At 41.1% G+C, this 20,550-nt stretch overlaps 1 protein-coding gene across 6 annotated transcripts in view; it reads left to right on the plus strand.

The window, feature by feature from the left end:
• The window catches only part of NOX4 (NADPH oxidase 4), a 112,503-nt gene that overhangs the window by 78,464 nt on the left and 13,489 nt on the right, over positions 1 to 20,550 (plus strand). For all 6 annotated transcript variants that reach the window (XR_011328998.1, XM_069808428.1, XM_069808426.1 and 3 more), the window contains 3 exons: positions 15,785 to 15,904; positions 19,266 to 19,374; positions 19,957 to 20,025. Coding sequence is in view for 5 of the 6 variants with exons in the window: in XM_069808428.1 (XP_069664529.1) it covers positions 15,785 to 15,904; positions 19,266 to 19,374; positions 19,957 to 20,025 (298 nt within the window). In the remaining variant the exon portion in view is untranslated. The remainder of the gene's footprint in view (positions 1 to 15,784; positions 15,905 to 19,265; positions 19,375 to 19,956; positions 20,026 to 20,550) is intronic.

Consider the following 20,550-nt stretch of genomic DNA (forward strand, 5'->3'; position numbering starts at 1 on the left):
AAGCACCAGGCTCTTGAGAAAGAAAAACAAGTGCTAAAGAGTTGTGGTTGTTGACAGTAGTGACTTCATCCTTGACTCTCTGGGTAAAAGGGAACAGCATCATTCATTCACTCCTATACTCCTACCTGCACATCAGCAATTTAATTTTTGTCCCCATGCTTTCAGTGAGGGACCCTGGAGGCTGTTTTTTTTCATAGAACCTGTTAAAGGAGGCAGCATCTTTTGTTGGTGTTTTATTAGTAAGTGTTAGTGAAAAAGGGAGAAAAGAAAGTTTACAGCTACAATAAAGGGGAAAATGGACAATATTATGCCTCTAAATACATGAAAGAAACCAGGAGGGAAAAAGGAGTTGCCTACCATGTCATCCTTTATATTTCATGTAAGACATAAGCAAAAACTGTATTTACTGGTCTCTAAGGAGGGCAGAAATTTAGCAGCACTCATTGCTGTTCTGGTCCTTCCCAAAACAAGGTTTGAAGAAGCAGGTAAACTGTTAGATAAGTGTCTCAGCTGTACCACAAGTCCCTCTTCATGCTGCTTAATGCCACAGAAAACAGCATACGCTGCTGCTGCCCCTGGGGTAGCAGAGCAAGTGTATGCTCTGTGTAAAAGCAGAGGGGAGCACGTGGGGGAGACACATCACATTTCTTTTTCATGCAACAATTTGGGCTTTAAGCTTTAGGTGCTTAAAGGGGCAGCAGAGGCCCATGTTGATCTAAACAGCCATCCCCTGTCTCTTTGGAGAAATGGATAGGAGATCTGGGCTGTGGGATGCCAACTGGACCACCCTGAGTTGAGCACCCCCAAGTAAACACATACACCAACCCCATTTCATGAAGGAAGATGTCTCAGTATCTATGCTAGAGCTTAGCTCAGAAGCAACTATCAAGTCTTAAAAACTGGCAGTGGTAGAAAATCCATCTCATCCTATAGTATGTTATTCCAGATGTTAATTATCCTCAATCATGGGGACGGGAGTTGGATGCTGGGAGATTGTGCCCAGTAGGGCAAGCCTAGCCCCAAGGAAAGTTCTTCTACAACCACGTCAAGTGGTTTGTAAGAATCACAAGTGCTTTTGAACGGCCAGACAGCTAGCAGCTGGAAAACATTTTAGCAGCTGCAGAACAGCGACGGCCCATGATATTAGCTGCCAAATCCTTTCTGAGTGTTGCCTAATCAGCTAGCTGAGGCTGTTCATGAGCAGAATTAGAGAGTAAAGTAGATAAGTCCTAACACAAAAGCTGTTTGAATAGAAGATATGTACTGAGTTGTTGGATGGTGAAGATAAATTGGGTGATATTCAGAGTTCCTGGTTGTTGTTTTTTAGTAGAAGATTTTTGTGAGTCACAGATTTGACAGAAAATTACCAGTCTAAGCATCTGCACCTAAAGTGAGGCATTACATGTGTCGAGTGAGGTGACTAGCAATGCTTTTCTTTGGTGTCATGAATGTAGTGACATTTTTTCTGCCCCCAAAGCAATGAGAGAAGCTGTGTTATACGCACTGACCAGAAAGAAAAGATACTAAAATCATTTGCTTTAGAGCCTAATAGCTTTCATGTAACACTTTATGACTTAATTATCCATTGCTGTCAAGGTATCTTTGTAATACGAGGTTTAAATTAAGTTTGTGCATGGTTGAAACTCATTTAGAACCAAACTCTGCAAGGAACTTGCCTCAGTCCTCTGGGAGCTTGTAAGGCAAAACTGCTGCATAGTTCAAAAAAACACATGGGAGCAGGGTCAATCCTCCTACCTCAAATCCACTTGACCAGTATGGAAACAGTAACCTATACTACAGCCTACAGAGTTGTCAGTGTAAGTGTTCTCTGCATCCTCTCTGGTTTCAAAAAGTACTCAGAAGTGTCTAACGAAAGCCAAATGCCTGAGCACTTCTGAGGACCGGGGTCTTGCTTTCCTCTGCATGGTGCATCATGATGTTACCTAAGGATATTATAGCTTTGTACTTCCCTTCGCTGTATGCCATGTCTTTAAGGCTTAAGATAGTTCTTTAGATACATTACTGTTGGTGATTTCTAATGGTTAAGGTACAATTACTTCCTCTTTTAGACAAATCACCGTAAAAGATTGAATTTCTTTATTATATTGATTTCCCTTTGCTAAACCAATTCTGAAGGTCTTAAAATAGATTAAATTGTCCTTTTTTTGCATGGATAGCTGAAGCTTCCTAAACAATATTTGAAATGCGGGCATTTATTTCCAGTGTTTTCTCCAAAATAAAGGTATTTGCATCCCCTCTCAAAAGACTTTGAAAGCTATTTGTAGTTTATTTTTTGTGCCATACTTTCTATGTTGTTAGGGAGAATAGAGCAATGGAAGTGGTTGGTGACAATTTCTCCATCACATGGGACTGTTGTTACCAGAGCAAGGCCAAATAAATGGTGGCAGAACTGGGCCATACATTTCCTTGTGCTTCATCCCCAGATGTATTTTCAGTTTGTATGAGGCAAATCATGTAGATGTAATGTTATCCTGTGAGGGAGTCATAAACCTGATGTTCTGGGCATTTGGGCACTGTGAAGATGAAACTCTGAGATCTTAATAACATACCTAGAGTATCTCCTGTCACTGCAGTTTTCAATGGAAGCAGTTCTAGGATTTCAGCTAATTGCTTCATCAGTAAGAGTTTGAAGTGTGTTGGAGAGATCCCACTCACTCTGCTTAAATCTAGGAACCTGGCACTTCATTTAAGCTGGTATAAGATGAAATCTGGCAGAGTTGTGAACCGAGCTCATGCTTTCCATTATTTTCTAGTATAAGCTGCAAGAAAGACTAGAAAGTACCAAAATCCGTTAGTTAGGGTGATATAGTAGGCAATTCATGGGCTGTGCCAATGTGTCTGAGTGGGAAGGGCAGGGGCTGCTCTCCTGAAGGATCACAGCTGATCTGAAGAGTGTAAAAGTCACTGGTTACGTATTTCAGTTATGTCCAAGTGAAATGCTATGCTGCTTGCCATCAAGAAAGAGCAAACTTTCTGTGAAGGACAAACATTACGTGCCAGCCTCTTTGTTGACCCTGTTTTGTTTCAAGGAGACAACATGAAATTTTGCTTCAGCTCACATATGTCAAGCTTGCTAGAGAACTGAAGAAAAAGAAAAAACTCTTAAGATAAGTCTGGTTTCTGAATAGCTTGGAAGGGAGCGGTGATGCTGAATATTGTGTGGTCTGAGCAGGAGGATGGAGGGAGGGAGGGAAGGAGAGTGGGAAGGAAGAAAAGACAGATGTAGCTTTCTGTTTTGTGCACAGTCCACACATTACATGCAGGAGGATACCGTAATTCAAAAGAACAGGTTTGCCTTATGGGATCAGCAGAGCAAAATATAATGAGCTTGTTCAGCTGCATAGGGCTCTGATTGTAATGAGAGCCTCTGGGCGCTGCTCTTGTGTGACAGGCAAGCAGCGCTGGTATTGATGGGCAACTTGAGCTCCTTCTGTCTTGCGCTGGGGAGGAGGGTTTAAGGAATGTCTTGCTAATTTATTTGCGGATTGCTGTGTCCCCAGGAGAAAACAGGCTGCGAGTTCGGCGTCTCCAAGGCTTCTTTCACCCGTGGTGCCATTAGTACGCACTTGAGCATCTTAATTCCAAGCTCTCAGTGCAGCAGAAGGGCTGTCCCCTGGGGCTCAGCCCCTGCTTCCCTCTTTCAGATTCAGCACAAGCAGCACTTCTGAGACGGGGAACTTTTCTAGCTTTCCCTGCCCCATCTGCAGCAGCGCTTTGCTGTCTGAATGCATTTTTGTGTGTGTCTATATGCATTTTGCCTTCACGTTATTAGATCGCAATAACTAGCTGTGTAGTCGTTGGTGGTTAGCTTTTCTTTTTCTTGGTGCAGATTTGCGCTACAGTTAAGGAATCCACTTTAAGGGATTGGTGCAAACAGCCGTTACTGGAATTTGAGCTGGTTCTCTCAAGCCATATGACAGCAAAATAGAGCAGGTTGGCTGCAAGCAACTCTAAAGCATCACTGGAGCTTAAGAAATCCATTTATCTCTGCATTGGCTATGCGAGCTATATGTGGTGAGATGAACCCTCCTCATTGAATTAACTTTGTTGTTAGTTCTTTGGCCCTGCGCTCAGATTCTAGCACCAGTGAATAGCATCTGCACTGTGTGGAAATGTTTTGGCAATTAAGAGCCAATTCAATTTGGCTCGTTCCCCTGTTCCATCCTTCTTATGATATCCAAGGAGAAGACTCATGACTGAAATATTTAGCAGCTATTAAAAAACAAAAAGGGTGTCTTGATTTTGCTGAGTCTGGGGTCTGTTTTTCTCTGCCCTGAAGGTCCCTTGGAGGATGAAAGTTCAAGGGACATTGCACCATAAAACTTGTTCACAGAAAAAAAAATATATCAGAATTGCTTCTAAATCATGTATGGTTTTATTGTCATTGGGTCACGGGTGGTAAAAAAACCCTGTGCACTCAAGTATTTGAACACTGTCATGTAAGGTTAACCAAACTGATGAAATAGAATTAACAAGGAAATAACAGGGCTGGTGCCTGTGTCCACAGTCATTTTTACCCTTTCTTTCACTAGTTTGTCTTGGCAAGACTTCTCCAATGAGATGTGAAGCTGTCGCTTACCCTTTTTTAAACTGTGCATCAGTCAGGTCTGCAGATAAAAGCCATCAGTTGGACAGACGGAAATGGTAAAACAACGAATCTCTAGAAACACTCCTTTGTGTAACGTTGTCCTTCCTTTCCTTTTATTTGCTCATTAAGGACTGTGATCCATATAGTGGTGGGGTTTAATGACCACCGTTATAGATATATCTATGGGCCCCACAGACTTTTAATGAAGTATTTGCTGAAATGCTCTTCTCTGTTTGAGAAATATAACTATTCCTGTCTAAGAGGTAGATGCTGTCTCACGATGCTAAACTGGCTTGCCCAAGTTCTCCTAAGGAGGGTATGGCAGAGAGTGGGTTGGATCCAGCACAGCACCCAAGCTGCTGCATTCATTCTTCCTCTTTATAAAGTTCCTACCCCAGGGGGGAAGGTACCTTTTGATTAGGGACCTTTGGGCACTTCCACAATAGATGTAGCAGTAGTAACATTAGAAACACGTGGTGGCGGTTTAGCAAATGGTTGATGAATGCGACCGTTAGGAAGAACATAAATGCAGTTTTCAGAATATCAGAAAGGAACAACCAGAAAGTACTCACCTGTCAGTCCGATTTTTACTTTACAATTTGTTTAAATTACAATTGTTAAGGGAACCCTTAAACGGAAAGTAAATGGTATGTGGAACACCTAAACCACTGATCACAGCTCATGGATACAGAGTGACCTCTTCAAAAAATGAGGTTTGGTAGATACACAGAACCTAGAGCACTGAGATTTCATCCATTGTGTACTGCCCATGTCCTGGTGTATTTACTTGCAATCTAGATACAACAGCAGGATTAATAGTAAAAAGTAGACTTGGTATATATCTCCACTTGTATAGTGGATATCTGCTTGATAATATACCTTTCAGTCCTGCAGAACTAAATCCTCATATCATGGAATTCAGTGGCATCTATGCCATTTGTTTCGTCCTGGAATCAGTTTGGGTTTTTTTCTATAGACAGTTTAGCAGAGTATTGTCTAAATAAGAATACAGCACAGTGTATTAAAAGAAAAAAAGAAAAAGTCAGTGCTGACAGGTGGCAAGCAGCAAATAGTTCTTAAGCAGACAGTTTTAAAAGGGGTGAGGTATCAAATATGCAGCAATTCGTCTTGGGACTTGTTCTTTTCAATATATCAAATAATGAATGGCAAGGAGGGAGATGTAAACACCAAGTTAATTAAATCCTCGGATGATATTGGACCAGGGAGGATAGTATATTTCAGAGCAGATGGATTGAAATTTCTCAATGATCTGGCAAATTTCAGGAGGTGGGTGGAAGAAGAGGAAGATGATTTGGATCAGCATGAGGGAGATGGGATTAAAAGGCCGGACTTCTCTCCTCTCTGACGGATCAAAACTGGCATTTGAGGTCAGACCTGAGGCACAGGCCTGTGATCTGCATTTCACAATGACAGTGAACATGACGGGGATCAGCCTGACCAGGGTGGAGCTGCAGGACACTGATTTTCTTAGGAAGTGTCACAAGTCAAGATTTGCTGTGTCTCTGTAGAATGACAAGACCAGTCACACACAGTGGGGTTTCTCTGTACCTGGAACAACTTCAGGGGGCCTGGTCAATAGGATCTGGTATTGGACCTACAGGAGAAGCTCCCTTGTCTTAGACCCTGACTCTGTGCCAGATGCATTCTGCTGTGAGGTCCAGCCTCTCTTCTCTTCAGTGCCTTATAGTCACCTTGCCCTACAGCAGTGTTTCACGCCCTGTGGGTTGTAACCCTCAGGATATTCATGAAAAGTAGGGGTGGGAAGGGTTGTGAGAGGAATGATATATTTGAAGTACTTACTTAAACACTAGTCCCCTCTCTGTCTCTCACCAGGTCGCTTTGCTCATCTGTCTCGTTCAGGGTCACCTGTTCTCTCTCAGATTCTTAAAACTCATAGAAACACTAAAAACTCTTTCTGGTATCATGGATACTCTTACAGCATAGAAAGGTAAGAGCTTGAAGGAATTTAAAAATTCAAAGGATGAAAAATTCTTTATTTTGAATAACACAAGAGGCCAGAGGGCTGTACAAAGGCATCTTTGTATGTCTAGAAAGGTAGTAATGATGACAGCACCACCTATGAATTATGATGCCATTATATACAGCCTTGGCAGGGCTGAAATTTGAACACTGCAGACGATAATGGGCCGTTCACTCTAAAAACCAGAACTTGAAATAAGAAGTTGGAGCATTTTCAGAGAAAAACAATGAAGAGGTCAAGTTAGTCAGGGCTGCATTGAGCTCATCTATGATGTAATGCAGTCTATTCTCTGGTAGCTTGATAAGCTTCTGCCCGTGGATCTATACGCAGACTCTTCTATAGGCTAATGTTGACTTCAGAAATTATTTCTCCAAGTTGGGTGATCTCATCCTTAATCTGCCATTTTGCTGCAACTGTGTATGGTTCACTCTAGTGTTCAGCAGGTATTCTTTCTTTCCATTTTGGCCTTGCCATTTTTCCATATCCCTTTCCGGACAAGAGACTGTCTGCCTAAGGAAATGAGCTTGTCTGACCATCACTGAACATCTGGAAGCCATCTGAAGCTGCCTTATCATTCATTATCTTGCAGACCTTACTCCTCAACTGTCAGAGCAATATGTAGAGAATTTCTTTCTAGGCTTCCTGGCAGCTAAGTTCAAGCAACGGTGTTTTGCAGACCCCCAAACCAGTAATTACTTGCTTCATAAAGCTGCCCTGAAGGAAACCTACTCCTGTAGGCACATTCACTGGCGTGTATAGGATGTAAGGTTCATGGAGAGCATCTTTCCTTAAAGGAAGTGTAGCTGTGAGAAACATTTCCTTACAAAGAGAGTTCTCCAGAGAAAAGATGGGCTTGTGACTGGACTAAGTCACTTTGCTTACCCAAGGGACACCCTAAGACAGAAAAGAGACAGCAGTGAGACATGGCAAATTTTTCTTGGGGGTTTATTACATTTTAGGCAGCATATTTGTGCTTCGGTTTGAGGATCCCATTTTACTGCAGGATTAAGTACTTCATTCCAACTGCAGAATTTGTTGAGATTTGTCCTTCTTTGTTCTTTCTTCTTATTCTCTTCATTTTGAATTCTTCATCTGTACTTAATCTAGACCAAGGAGCCTGAGTGGGCTGCCTTTGGAGGGGATCGTGGTTTGCCTGGCCTTGTCTTCAGATTGATCTGCTACCAACTATATCTTCCAGCACTCTAGTCAGCTGCTTCTTTCTTCCCCTTTTGTTTCTGCAGATACATAGCTAGGATTTTAATTTCGGCACTTGTCATCCTTGGGATTTGTCAGCTGGTGCCAACTTTTCTTTCCCCAGCCCTAAGGTGTATTGGAGCTTGACTGGGAAAACCTACCGGCAGTGTGGATGTCTAGTTAGAGTGATGGTCTTTTTCCCCCAGCCTACTCTATCAAAAAAAGTGTTTTGACCTTTGGTATAATACACCCCCTGAGTATATTTGTAAGTGCAAAGCAGCTGCCAGGGCTGGGGGACTACTGCATCTCGTATATGTACTAACTGTCAGGCTTTCCTTATTAAGTAATAAGTCTTATCACTTAATGATGTAACAAACTAAATTTTCAAAAGATGAGTTACAATAGGTGGCACATTCATTACAAATACTCTTCTTTTTATTTTACTTTATTAGCTGGGGCAAAATTGATAGGAGACAAGTTTACAGAGAGTCAAGGCACTTCACAAAATAGATACTGTAATTGGTAAGGAAATAAGTGGAAAGTCGGTTTTCTTGTTACAATAAAATTAAATCATGTGTGATCTTTAATCAAAGGAATACATTTTGGAAACATTTTATAAAAATGACAGTAAAAAGGCTGCCATGGAGAAGAATTAATACAATGTTGATTAAGAATATTGACCCAAGAATTCTGTATAGAAAATATGTGTGCTTTCAGAGAACAAAGTTGTCTGAATACATAATTATACTTGATTGTAGTTCTTGTAGTGGTTTTACAGACCTTTTTAATGAAGTAAGCGAGTGGTTTAAACTGTTGCTTCTCTCCTGTGATAGTCAGCAATGAGTAATAAGAAATACGGGTTCTCCATAAATACTTTGGGCAATATGTAAACACTTCTGTTCAATTCTGAGGAAAATTTACTTGGTCTGAGAGATTGCCTTCAGATTGCTGTAGGAGTCCTGAACAAGAAAGAGCCATGCTTACAAGGGTGTCTGTCATTTGTGCAAGTCTATTTTCTGTTGCCTTCAGTGGAAGTTCAATCTCCACGCTTTTTTTTAAACTTTCAGTTATAGTTATGAGGTTATTTTCTCCTCCTCTACCATCCTCCTCTTTCCTCTTACAAGTCCAGCTCCCCCATAGGTAGTTGTACAACTTTTGCTGCTGTAGTGTTCCAGTCTACTCCAGTGGGATCTTCTCCTTGAACCTGCGCTGTGTCTCAGAAAACCATGGATCTCAGTTCAGGGTTTACAGAAGGAGCCTTATCCATGAAAATGCAGGAGCCTGCTCTGCTTTTCCACTTTCTTGCCCTTGTCATCATGCCTTCAACATATATTCTCTTGGTAAGGATGTTGTAGAAATGGAAATTCTTCTTCAGTCGTCTCTGGGCCCTTGAGAGTATAATAAGTGGAAGAACAGGTGATTTCATTTTGTTTTGCCCAACCAGGGAGAAATAAATGGAACTAAGATGTGCTAAAACCAATGGCTTTTGCAGAATTTTAAAAATAATAATAATTTGGCATGTTTCTATGAGTAGAAAATCTGATGCTAATTGATTCTATAGGGTTTTGAGCCAGCCATCTATGTTGTTGTAATTGGATGTTTCATTAACAGATAAAGAAAGCAACTTCTGTAGAAGAGAGAAGGAAACTTCTACAAACTGTAATATATATTGTAAGAGTATGTTTGAAGTTGAAAGGAAAAAATGTGAATAAACAATCAGAGATTAAACTCAAGCTGTTAAAAAAAGGAGAGGATGCCTAATGAAATCTGAATTAGAATCATAACACTTTGCAATCTTGCGCAAAATAGTATATAAAGTTAATTGGACCCACTGGGTTTTGCGAGCTTACTTGTCTAAGGGACTGCCGTTTTCTTTAATGAAAACATCATCTTTCACAATGTCAGGAGAACACATGGGAATCTCTGATCTCACATGCCAGATGTCACATTTTGTTACACTTTTAAACCTTGAAAGCCTTTGTAGTTTCGGAAATCCATACAAACCAAGGGTGATGTGCTTTGTTCAGTGGTGGTTCTTCGTCTGTAAAAGACTGTTGGTACTGAAATGCTGTCAATAATCACAAGCCCTCTGGAAAAATAGTGTCAGAGTGTATACTTACTAATTGAGGTTTAAATAATGACATAAAGTGTCATATGTTGACTTCAAAAGATGTAGTAACTGTCTTGATTTTTGGTGCAGAAAATACTTGAAAATCTTTGATAGTAGTAAGTACAGCTCCTTTGAAAAATAAAATCATGTAATTCGTTGTAGCTAGGTTTTTACTGAAAACTGTGAATTGAGCCTTGGACTCCAAAGTGGTCCAGAGCACTTCTGTAGCCAGTTTTGCTTTCTGCAAGCCTACCATATGAAAGATTGCCTCTGATCTAAGTTTCAGAATTGGATGGTTTCCAGTAATTCTTTGCTTATGTGTATTATCCTAGTGCCCTGAGGAAACAGTTGTGCATCAGGAAGCCATCCTGATACACACAGTCACACAGCAGAGAGACTGTCCTGACCAAACCAACTCAAACTAGAAGAACAGGAGACAACAGATGGATACAATCAGACAGCAAAATTCAGGGAAGCAGTGAGATGGTACTGGGCCAGAATATGACTGAGCTACGGCGAGCACATCGGCAGCCTAACTACTGTCAACTTCTGGTTTATTGGTTTTTTACATATGAGAGGAAAGAGAAGTCTTAAGAAAGAATTTGAAGGGAAAATAATGAAATAGCTGTGCAGATGTTTACAGACATTTCCTCCCAGGCATGAAGGGCAGTGTGGGAGGAACATGAAGGCACTTGTTTGAATATTTATCGCGTGGGGGTGGAGGCTGGTGTTGTGGGCTATCAGAGGGAGGTGATGGCATCTCTCTGGTGCATAAGAACTACAGCAGCAGAAGAGCGTAAGGAGACTGTTTCAGCCATCAGACAGTCAGTTCCTTGGAGTTCTCAGGCTGTATCTATCATGGCAGTACTGAGCTGTGGTGTTGGTAGGACAAGTTAAGAACGAGCGTGGGAGGAGGGTTGTTTAGTCGATTTTACTGTGATTTTGGAGAACTTTATCCAAAACCTATTGAAGTCAATGACATGGGCTTTGAATAGGGAATCAGGGGAGGGATTCAGCTCCAGCTGAAGACATCTAAATGTAGGTGTCTGTGTGTGAGCTAGGTATCAAAGCTCCAGTTATCTCAGTAGATATCTAGGTCTGGATTCAGGTCTCTCAGGTTAGGTGCTTCATGCCACTTCAGTTCTGCTTGGCCTTCAGCTGCCCTTCCAGAGGGACACTGATCTGTAAGGTCCTATTGAGTTGAGTCAGCACAGTCAGTAGACATAGAGAGCAATTCATCACGTCCCAAATCTCTCTCTAGGCTCCATTAACTGTATTGGCTGCATCTCTTTTGACTGCATCAGAGACTTAGTATGCTCACACAAAGATACCTACACCTAGGTCTTTGTAACAGACTGAATACTGCTCCAAGGTTATAAAATCTCATACTGCTGGGTGAAATCCTTACTCTGTTGACATTGGTAAGAGTTTTGCCACAAACTTCAGTCAGACTAGGACTTCTGTGCTCTATGCAGTACTTTGTATCCAAGCATTTTATTTAGCTTGCAAATGCTGATACATCTTTAATTAAAATTTCCTGCAAGCTCTTGAATTAACTCCCCTATCCATCTGTTATTCCACTAATTTCCCAGATAATGTCTCACAGTAGCTCCCAAAGAGCCTGGAAAAAAATGTAGTATCAGCATTTACAGCTGGGTAGTGAAGTAAAATATAAGCATTAAACTTTTGTAACGGCACCTACACCCCAAAGTAAAGCATGACACTGAGGTCCAAGTCCGACAGAGGTGTGAGCAGGTGTCTCCACACATCACTATGCAATTCCTTATGGAAGATAATAACTTGGGTCTTAAGAGCAGTACAGCGCGCTGTGTCCCTGAGACAGTGTCCCTTGGTTCAGGGACAGCCCCATGTTGGTGCAGTTGCATTGCCCAGTGCTGGAACAAGCTGTCTTGGTGCTTGCTGGGATATTTCTGTACCACTGTACTGTAGAATGTAAGTGGGCTTTAAATAGAAAATATGTTCACCAGCTATCTGTAAGATGCTTTTTAATAATGCGCTGTGGTATTTTTTGTGATATATTCTGTTTTGAGGAGCTTTTTTTCTGTTTGTGAGCTAAGAAATTGTGCCAGAGTAACTGAGAGCACTCCTAAGATTAGAAATGAATACAAGTGAAGAGAACAACTCGTTATTGGAATACGTTTGCCTGAAGGGGGAATTTCTAAACTTTTAGTAAGATTCCATTCCCTTCCTTCATCTTAATTAAATTAAAGCTGGGGGTATGGGAGAGCATAGCATGGTAGTGTGATATATCTGGGGCACAACCCAAGAAACAAAAAGTCATCTTACCCCCCTTGGCTTGTCTGTCTCTTTATTGAACGCTGCGATATTTCGTTTGCAATAATGAACGGCTTTTATGCAGAACTTCTCAGTACCACCAAATGAAAGGAGGAACATGTTGACAGGAAGTGAAAGTTGCATAATCTCTGCAAGAGCCCATGACTGAATTGCTGCTCTGTTCATCGCTGCGCTGTTTGATATGGCATCAGGAGGTTTCTTTCTTCCACTGACTTGAACAAAGGATCAATTCCTAAATGACCACTTCCATCAAGGCATCAGAGCCACATTTTTTTTTTTAGTTATAAATTATCCCCATAGTAAAATGGGATTAAACAGTGTGTGTTTATGACATCCAACAAAATCTTCCAGGGAGATCATGTTATCTTTGGAATCAGTCTTTTCAGGCAGTCTTGTGGAGTGGGTTAATGCAGTAGCAGTATTTCTCCAGCTTATTCCCCATTTCTCTTTGTCACACTTGGAAGCAGTGACTTCTGGCTGTTCTGTGCTGGACCACATGCAGGCACAGCAGGAGACTCTTGGCTTCTCTGACTCCATTTGCTGTCCAAACAACTGCTCCTCACTCCCTCAGAGGAAGACACAGTGGGCAGATAGAAATATTTTGCAGGCCAGATGGGGCTAATGGGCCACAAACTGGAGCAATCTGACCAAAATACATATTTAATTGAAGGTTGTTTCTTGAATTTCTGGCATGGAATTATGCACCATGCTTGACTGGTTTGCAGTGAACAGATCTAGTTTTGCATGTTTCAACTCCTGATCATGTCAGTGGTATTCAGTGGCACTCAGACTTCACAGAAATTGCTTCATCCCTTCTGAGATCAGACATATATACATACTTCAGATAGATAGTCCTCAAATAGGCTTAAGTGTAGTTCTGCCAAGAGGCACCCCTGCAGTATATGACTATTGTCACATTCACTGTGGTAATTTCTGGAAAAATCTCCTTTGCTAGTTTGCTGTTGTTTTGCTTGCTTGTGCTTTCCCCCCAGAATGTTGTCTTTAAGTCTGTATATCCAAATGAAAGTTAGTGCTGCTTGTGCAAAATGCAAGGAATTTCCCTCAGGCCTGTGCTTACGCCCTTCATACCTTGAGGAGCAATTCTCCAGATTTCACCAGCTAGGCAGGATCTGATTAGGGTAACATATGTATAAGAGGTATGCCAGGAATGACAGTGGACCTCAGTTGCTGGTCTTCGTTAGCCAGTATTTTTTTTTTCTTTTTGTCCCACACTGATATCCTGAAATTAGATCTCTGTTGAGATACGCATCTGAGACCCATAACATTTGTGGACTTCTTTCAAAACGTCCCCTGGACCAGATTCATTTCAGAGTAATGACCTGCTTCTCTACATTTCCCCTGTTGCTTATTTAAATAAGAGATGCTCCTTTACCTCCTCAGTCAATGTTCAGAAGATCTTTTAAAGCAGCTGCTGCTGCACTCTGCACCAGCAGTGGTATAATTTCACTAGTGGAAAATAAACCCTTGTTAAGCAAATGGGGTATAAATTGTTATATAACAGGAGACACTTAATGAGAAGATACTTAAAGTTCTGGTTATATTGTATGCACATGTCCAGTTAAGTTTTTCTTGGCCCCGTTGTACAAAAGAATTTATCTGTCCTAAGTAAGGAGTAAAGTTGTTTTTCTAGTATTCTCATCATGCTGGAACTAACATACCTGACATTGAAAAGCTTTGAGATTCTCCAAGAGAACGTTTGTAGAATACTGTAGTGACTTCAGAATATAAAGACAGAAATAAGAATAAGCCTATTTAGGTTGCAGATTGCTTAGTTATGAATATCAGTGATGAAACATCTACTGCCAGCACTTCTAATGCCTGCTGATGATGGCTGTGGCTGGCCCAGTGTTTTCTCCCTTTCTCTCCAGGTAAGACACCAAGAGCCAAGAAGGGAGTTTATAAGACAGGGCATAGTAAGGATCAGCCTGTTTGCCTCCAGATCCATCAGAAAGTAGGTACTTATCTGTGTATAAATAAGACACTGTAGAAGAATGAGCTTAACATATGAGGCATCAAGATCTCAGCAATAGCAGAGGTCCGGAAGAAATTTCCTAGAAAGGACCATATCGGCCAAAGACACCGAGTCAAGACGTTGTCTTGACTGGTAAGATGCCAAGGGTCAGACCACAAAACTAAAAGAAATGAGATCAGACTGAGATCTTAAGTTATGGCTAAGATCCAGCCCTCAAAAGGAAAGAATCAGATGAGGATTGGAAGACTTTGTGTGGGAAAAGAGACATCTCCTCTGCCTTTAATTCTCTGGCTGATGTTGTAAAGGAGAAGCTTATGCCCTTTCATTAGATGTAGAGTATGTGTAGCTTAGTTGCGTAAAAGTACCAGTATGTGCATGTACAAAACTAATATATGTTGGAGCTTTGTTGCGGACTCAGGCCAAAGGTTGATCTCAGCCTAGCTGTGAGCACATACCTAGTCACTGAGCTGCTGAACGTAGTGCTGGTCCCACCACACTTTGCTGTATTCACCGGTCACCTAACGTGGTGATCCAGTGAGCCACTCATACACAGAGTGGACCTTGGCTAAATGTACTGTTCAAGTTCTCTTTATAATAGTTTCTAAAGGTGAATCTGTTACTGAAGTAAGATATGCAGTTGTTATTCTATAGGAAGAATAGGGGGTACATAAATCTTAATGGAGATCTTACAGCCCATAAATTTTGTGCTATCTATGGATGACCTTGGTCACACTTTCAGCAGTGTAGGAAAGATTTGGAAGTCAAACTTTTGAAGATGCCTAAAAGCCCATTCTTAAATTATAGTCAACTGGCTTTCTAGCAGTATCTGAAATACTCAAAATGGGTTGGAAATGGGACTTAGTCTCCTAAACAAAATCGGTGGACAAAACTGTTATACTAATTAGAGGCATGAGTCAAAGGGGTACAACTGAGCGATTTTTCTCCCTCTTCAAATATCCTGTATGATTGGGAGAGATCACATTCTTAAGGGTCTGGACATGAAGTGAAGGAGTAGACAGATGTTAATTTGTTCCTTTTGCACATTGCAGGATGGATATGTGTCACCTCATTTATTCCGTGGAGGCCCTTGAAAAACATTATGAGAAACCAGGAACAATAGATTTTTTTAACCATTTGTCCATCTCAGCTGTTTCTGATGTTCAAGAGATGAAGCTCCTAGGCAAGCCTAGCCAAACTCTTTATTCCTGTGTGTGACCAACCAAGTTGTTATTGTTTCCTGTGCAGCACTTTATTTACCCTCTAATACCAGACACAAAGGGCAGTCATAATTTAGTCATCTCCACTTGTTGGATTAAAAAATAGCTTGTCTAATCATGGAATGTGCCAAGAGATTTTACAGAACAGTTTTTCATACCACCTGTACATTAGTTTCTCTCCACATAAAGCTTTCCAGGAGAAGGATTTTCACATTCTGCATCCTAAGACCATTAAAAACTTGAAACAAATTCTTTGTAGGGTTTTAATTCCAGCTCACTTTCCTTTTCCTCTCTCTGATTTTAGCAGCTTTCTCTAAAAGTGTTCTTTTTGCTTTTCCTGCAGACTGTATGTGGATGGACCTTTTGGAAGTCCCTTTGAGGAATCCCTGAACTATGAGGTCAGCATCTGTGTGGCTGGAGGTATTGGAGTTACACCATTTGCATCAGTACTCAACACACTGCTGTAAGTGAGCTTAAGCCTTTTAAAGCCATTTCCCCCCAATTTACCATAGTAGTGCATGTCAGAAAGACTTTCAGAGTATTTAAAAACTTCCGTTAGCGTAACATAAGTGAATGATTCCTTGGAGAGAGGTGGAGGACTGGGATGTCCCCTGAAGAACATAAATCCTCTCATACAGGCTTTGTAACCCAAAGTTGTGGCAGAGTTGTACCAGCAATGCACCTGAACTGGGGCGGTGTCACTAGCCATTATATCCTGCCACCAGCCTAGCCTGGGATTAATGTAGTCACAGCTCTTCAGCTAGACTTGTTCCCCTAGTCCCAGCTTAGAAGAGGCTATGGGCTATGATAGTGAGTTTTTGAGAGGCAGGAAGTTGTGACAGTCTTTCTGCTGGAAATACAGGGACGGGTCTCCTGGTCTGTTTGACTTCTGTAAATGTGTAAACTTATGGTTTTAAAGGAAAGGGATCAACTTGGATTCAGGTACCATTCAGATGTTTAACTCCATTTGAAAAGTTTAAGTTTTAGGTATGAGTTTTTCTTTTTTGTTGTTGTTCCTCTCTTTTCTTTTCTTTTCTTTTTTTTTTTTTTTTTAATTTGAAGCCTTTGACATTCTACTCAGACCAAACCTTTCACCTCTTGTTTCTCTGTCACATTGGCAACATGGTTCCCACCAAATCTTACACTCTGTGAAATAGGCTTGCTTTTATGGTTGCTATAGATTTTTTAATTTTATTTTTTTTTCCTAGAGTATTGGCTAAGAGCTCCAGTCACAGGTTAAGCACCCCTGTTTCATAGGCACTGTATAAACAGCCAACCGAAACAGCAAACCTTCCCTGAAGTGTTGAAAGGCTAAGTTGGCTTTGGGAGCGTTTTACATTGCACAACTGAAGCATCTGTTCTAAGGTGAACATGCCAATGGCCAGCTCTAACTCCAAAGTGAAATTAAAGCCTGGAATTTAGATGCTGTGCAAGTTCTTCGATCCTTGGTCTGGGCTGGAACTGACAGTGCTGAGTGTTTCTGAAAATTATCAGCCCCGTCTCATAGTGCTTCAGCCCTCAAAGACCATTTTGGGCTCCCTCATTTTCTTTTCCTAAGCGTGTATTGATCATTCTCTCAAAAAGAGGGTACATTTTTGCTGAAAGCTGGGGCCCCAGTAGGTAAGATGACTATTTTCCTTGTGATGGATTATGCTTGACAGTGCTTAGCAAAAATGTCACAGATCATCATGATGGGCTGGCGGCAGGTAATGAGATATTTGCCTCTGCCAGTCTGTTATCAGAGGCTGTAGGAACTTGCACAGACATTACCATACCTTTATAGCCAATCTTTCCCTTGTGCACTGTACAATATACAGGGGAATCATTCTGTGATTCTGGGAAAAAGTAACAGTCTTGGCATACTTCCCTTCTCAGTATTTAAACATCAACAAAGCACTAGTTTAGTGGATGATCTGCCTGTTGTCTTTGCCCTGCCGTAGAAGCAGAAATTGGCAGGTGTGAACATGCAAACTGCCTTACGATGCCAGCGCTGCAGAGCAGCGGGACCAGTCCTGTTGTGTCAAGGACGTGCTGGTCTGGGGGACATCAGAAGTAGTCATTTATTTCCTGCTCATTTGTGTTCCTGTTGTATGTATACAATTTAATTCCTGCTGCTGCCCGTCCCTCCACTTAACTATTGAACGCTATGCCCTATTTTTAAGAAAATATAACTTCCATTAAGGAAAGCTAGTGGCTTTCATGCAGAGGGGTCTGTAAATAATGGCTGTTATTACTGGCAGTGGTAACATAGAAACACACAAGAAGTGCTATATACATGTGGATTTGGTTGTAATGGGGGATTGCACCTTTCTGCATAATATATCCTGCTGGAGGTAGACCCAAGCATATGTGTCTGAGGTGCTATTTTAAATCTGTGCTCGACTTGTTTCGTGAAGTCTTGCAGTCCAGCCTCTTTGTCCAGCTGCAGTGTTTCATCACTGAGAGTGGTGGTTTGTTACTGAACTACAGCATTTCAATACAAAATGCCTTGCATTTTTCTCTTCTTTTGTCCTTTTTTATGGTGAAAGGCACTTATTTTCCTTGCTACTGCTCATAGTTATCTTGTCACATCTGACCAGATTGTGACCCTTCCTAAGGGCTTGCCTTAGTATAGGCAGTCAGAAAAAGATGGAGGAAATCCTGCTCTGCACGTTGACAGTTTACAAATAAAAAGCTGAAATCAGGACTTGAAAGACACTATACTCCCCAGTCTTAAAGCACCTTTTTTCTCTCTCTGGGGACTTTACACGAAAGGTGAGTTCTCAGCCTCTATATGCTGCTGAGAATGTCACCACCCTTGTTCCTCAGGCTTACAGTGGACGTTAGGGGTAGGGGCAGGTAAGACAGTGGTTGGAGCCATCACTTACGTAAATCTATTAATACTATACCCTTGCTGGATATGCTGGCAACACTAGAGGTTGAAATAATGCACAATGGGTATGGTGAGATGTATCTTGAAACTTTTCAACTGGGGTTGGCTGCTGGGACTAGCGTTTGAAGTTGACAGATTACGGCCTTCTCTATTTGAAAATTATTTTAGTGATCAAAACAACAGAAAACAGCGTTGGCCAACTAAGAAACTTCCTGGATATTTGTGCTTTATTTGAACTCATTAATCATCAGGATTTGTTTCACTTCTATTTTCTTTCTCCGTCCATCCCAATCCTTCCTTTTTGCTATATTTGTTTTATTTGAATTAGAAATCTGACACGAGAGTCCTGTTTTTCTAAGTGCAATGGTAGAATCTGCGCCATGACTGCACTTTACCCACCAGCATTTTCTGAGGACTGTAATATATCACACAGTTCCCTAACACAATGGAGCTCTGATTTGATTTGGTCTTTGTGATTTCACTACAGTATTAATTATAATCATCCAGAGCTTTTCACATATAAAGGCAGAATTAAGTCCTGACATTATTGCATTTGTCAATATTTTCCTCTTAGGGTCGCTTTATAAACCTAATAAAGAATTGACATAATGCACTTGAACTTAGAATGTCTGCATTGCTTTGAAATAAAAGTTTGATGATGATGCATGAATCCATATTTGCTGCCCAAATCATCTGTATAGCTGACAACTTCCTAATGCAGAAACAGTATCTGTGAAGGGTATTAGGTCTGTGGTAGAGATTTAATATTCTCAGTATCATCCTAATAGGCTGCATTGGTCATTTCAGTGTCTGATGTATCATAGGATGAAGAACAACTTAGCAGCTAGCTTCTAATGGAAATTCATGTTTTTGCTAATGAATATAAAGCATCTTAATTAAAGTTTCCTTTTTAAATGATAATTTTTAATTAACCAAACATTTTATTTTCAAGTGACGGCTGGAAATGCTACAAGCTCAGAAGACTCTACTTCATTTGGGTGTGCAGGGACATTGAATCTTTCCGCTGGTTTGCAGATCTGCTCTGTATGTTGCATAACAAGGTAATGGGTATGGCTTGGAGGGAGACTGACACCTTAATGAATGCAAAGTATGTCCACACCACACAACTGGCATGCTGTAGAGAAAGGCAGCCTTGCTCAAAACGAGCAAGCTCCAGCAGTACTTCTGCTTGGGCTACCTGACCCAAACTCCATTTATTCTTGGAGCTGCACAAAACAGTTTGAGTGCCTGTCAGCAGTATTTCATTGCACAGTGTTGCCATGTACCAGTAATCTGGACACTTATCTGTGAAATTTATGAGATGGAAGAAGAACATGCAGGCTGGGGAGTCTGAGGGGCCTTTAGCCATTTGGCTAGTCACAGATCAAGAAGGGAGGGGGTTTTACAATTTCGGGTGGATTTTAAGAGCAGCGTAGCTTCCTAAAACAATATTTTGTACACAGCATGATGTGCAACAGTCCAAAGTTCACAAAGGGGTGCTATGCAAGCATATCTTCCTCATTAAAAAGCTTACCTCACTGATGCTGAAACCCATGTCCCTCAGCATAGTAGACACAAGTGACTTTATGCTTACACTAAGAGAAGGGATATTATTTCACTAGTTGTTTTTATCATCCTCCCAGCTTTGGCAGGAGAATCGACCAGACTATATAAATATCCAGCTGTACCTCAGTCAAACAGATGGAATACAGGTATGTGGCTAAATGCTGTTTGTAAACTGAACTAGACCTTGGGGTAGTAGACAATGCAAACTGTCAGTCAAAGGCAAAAGGGAATTACTGCAGATGGTAAAAACAGGAAATGAGGCCATAAACTCAAGTGACTGATTAATTACTAGGTCATGAGAGAGCAAGTCTGTCCCCGCAGCATTGAGAGAATCTAGTCGAGTAGCCTTAACTTGATCAGAATTGGGCAGAAATCCATATCTTCCTTTTCTAGGAAAGAGGTCCTTCCAGGCCAGGCCACAGACCAGACAGTTGGCCATGTTTGATGGGAAATCTGCATCATTTCTGGGCTAAGAATCAAAACAGAATAGTTCTAGGAGCTTCCAAGCTCAAATCTTCTTTTCAAATAAATATTTTGAGAGAAACTAGTGTTTTTTTAAAAGCTTTGGATTTCTTTGCCTCAAATACAAACAAAAGTTACAAATTTCTTGATGTACGAGACTGGAAATTATACTGAACTGTTGATTGTCATGTATTACCAACCCCAAAGCT

Source organism: Haliaeetus albicilla, chromosome 20 (genome assembly GCF_947461875.1).
Source record: "Haliaeetus albicilla chromosome 20, bHalAlb1.1, whole genome shotgun sequence".
Taxonomy (NCBI): domain Eukaryota; kingdom Metazoa; phylum Chordata; class Aves; order Accipitriformes; family Accipitridae; genus Haliaeetus; species Haliaeetus albicilla.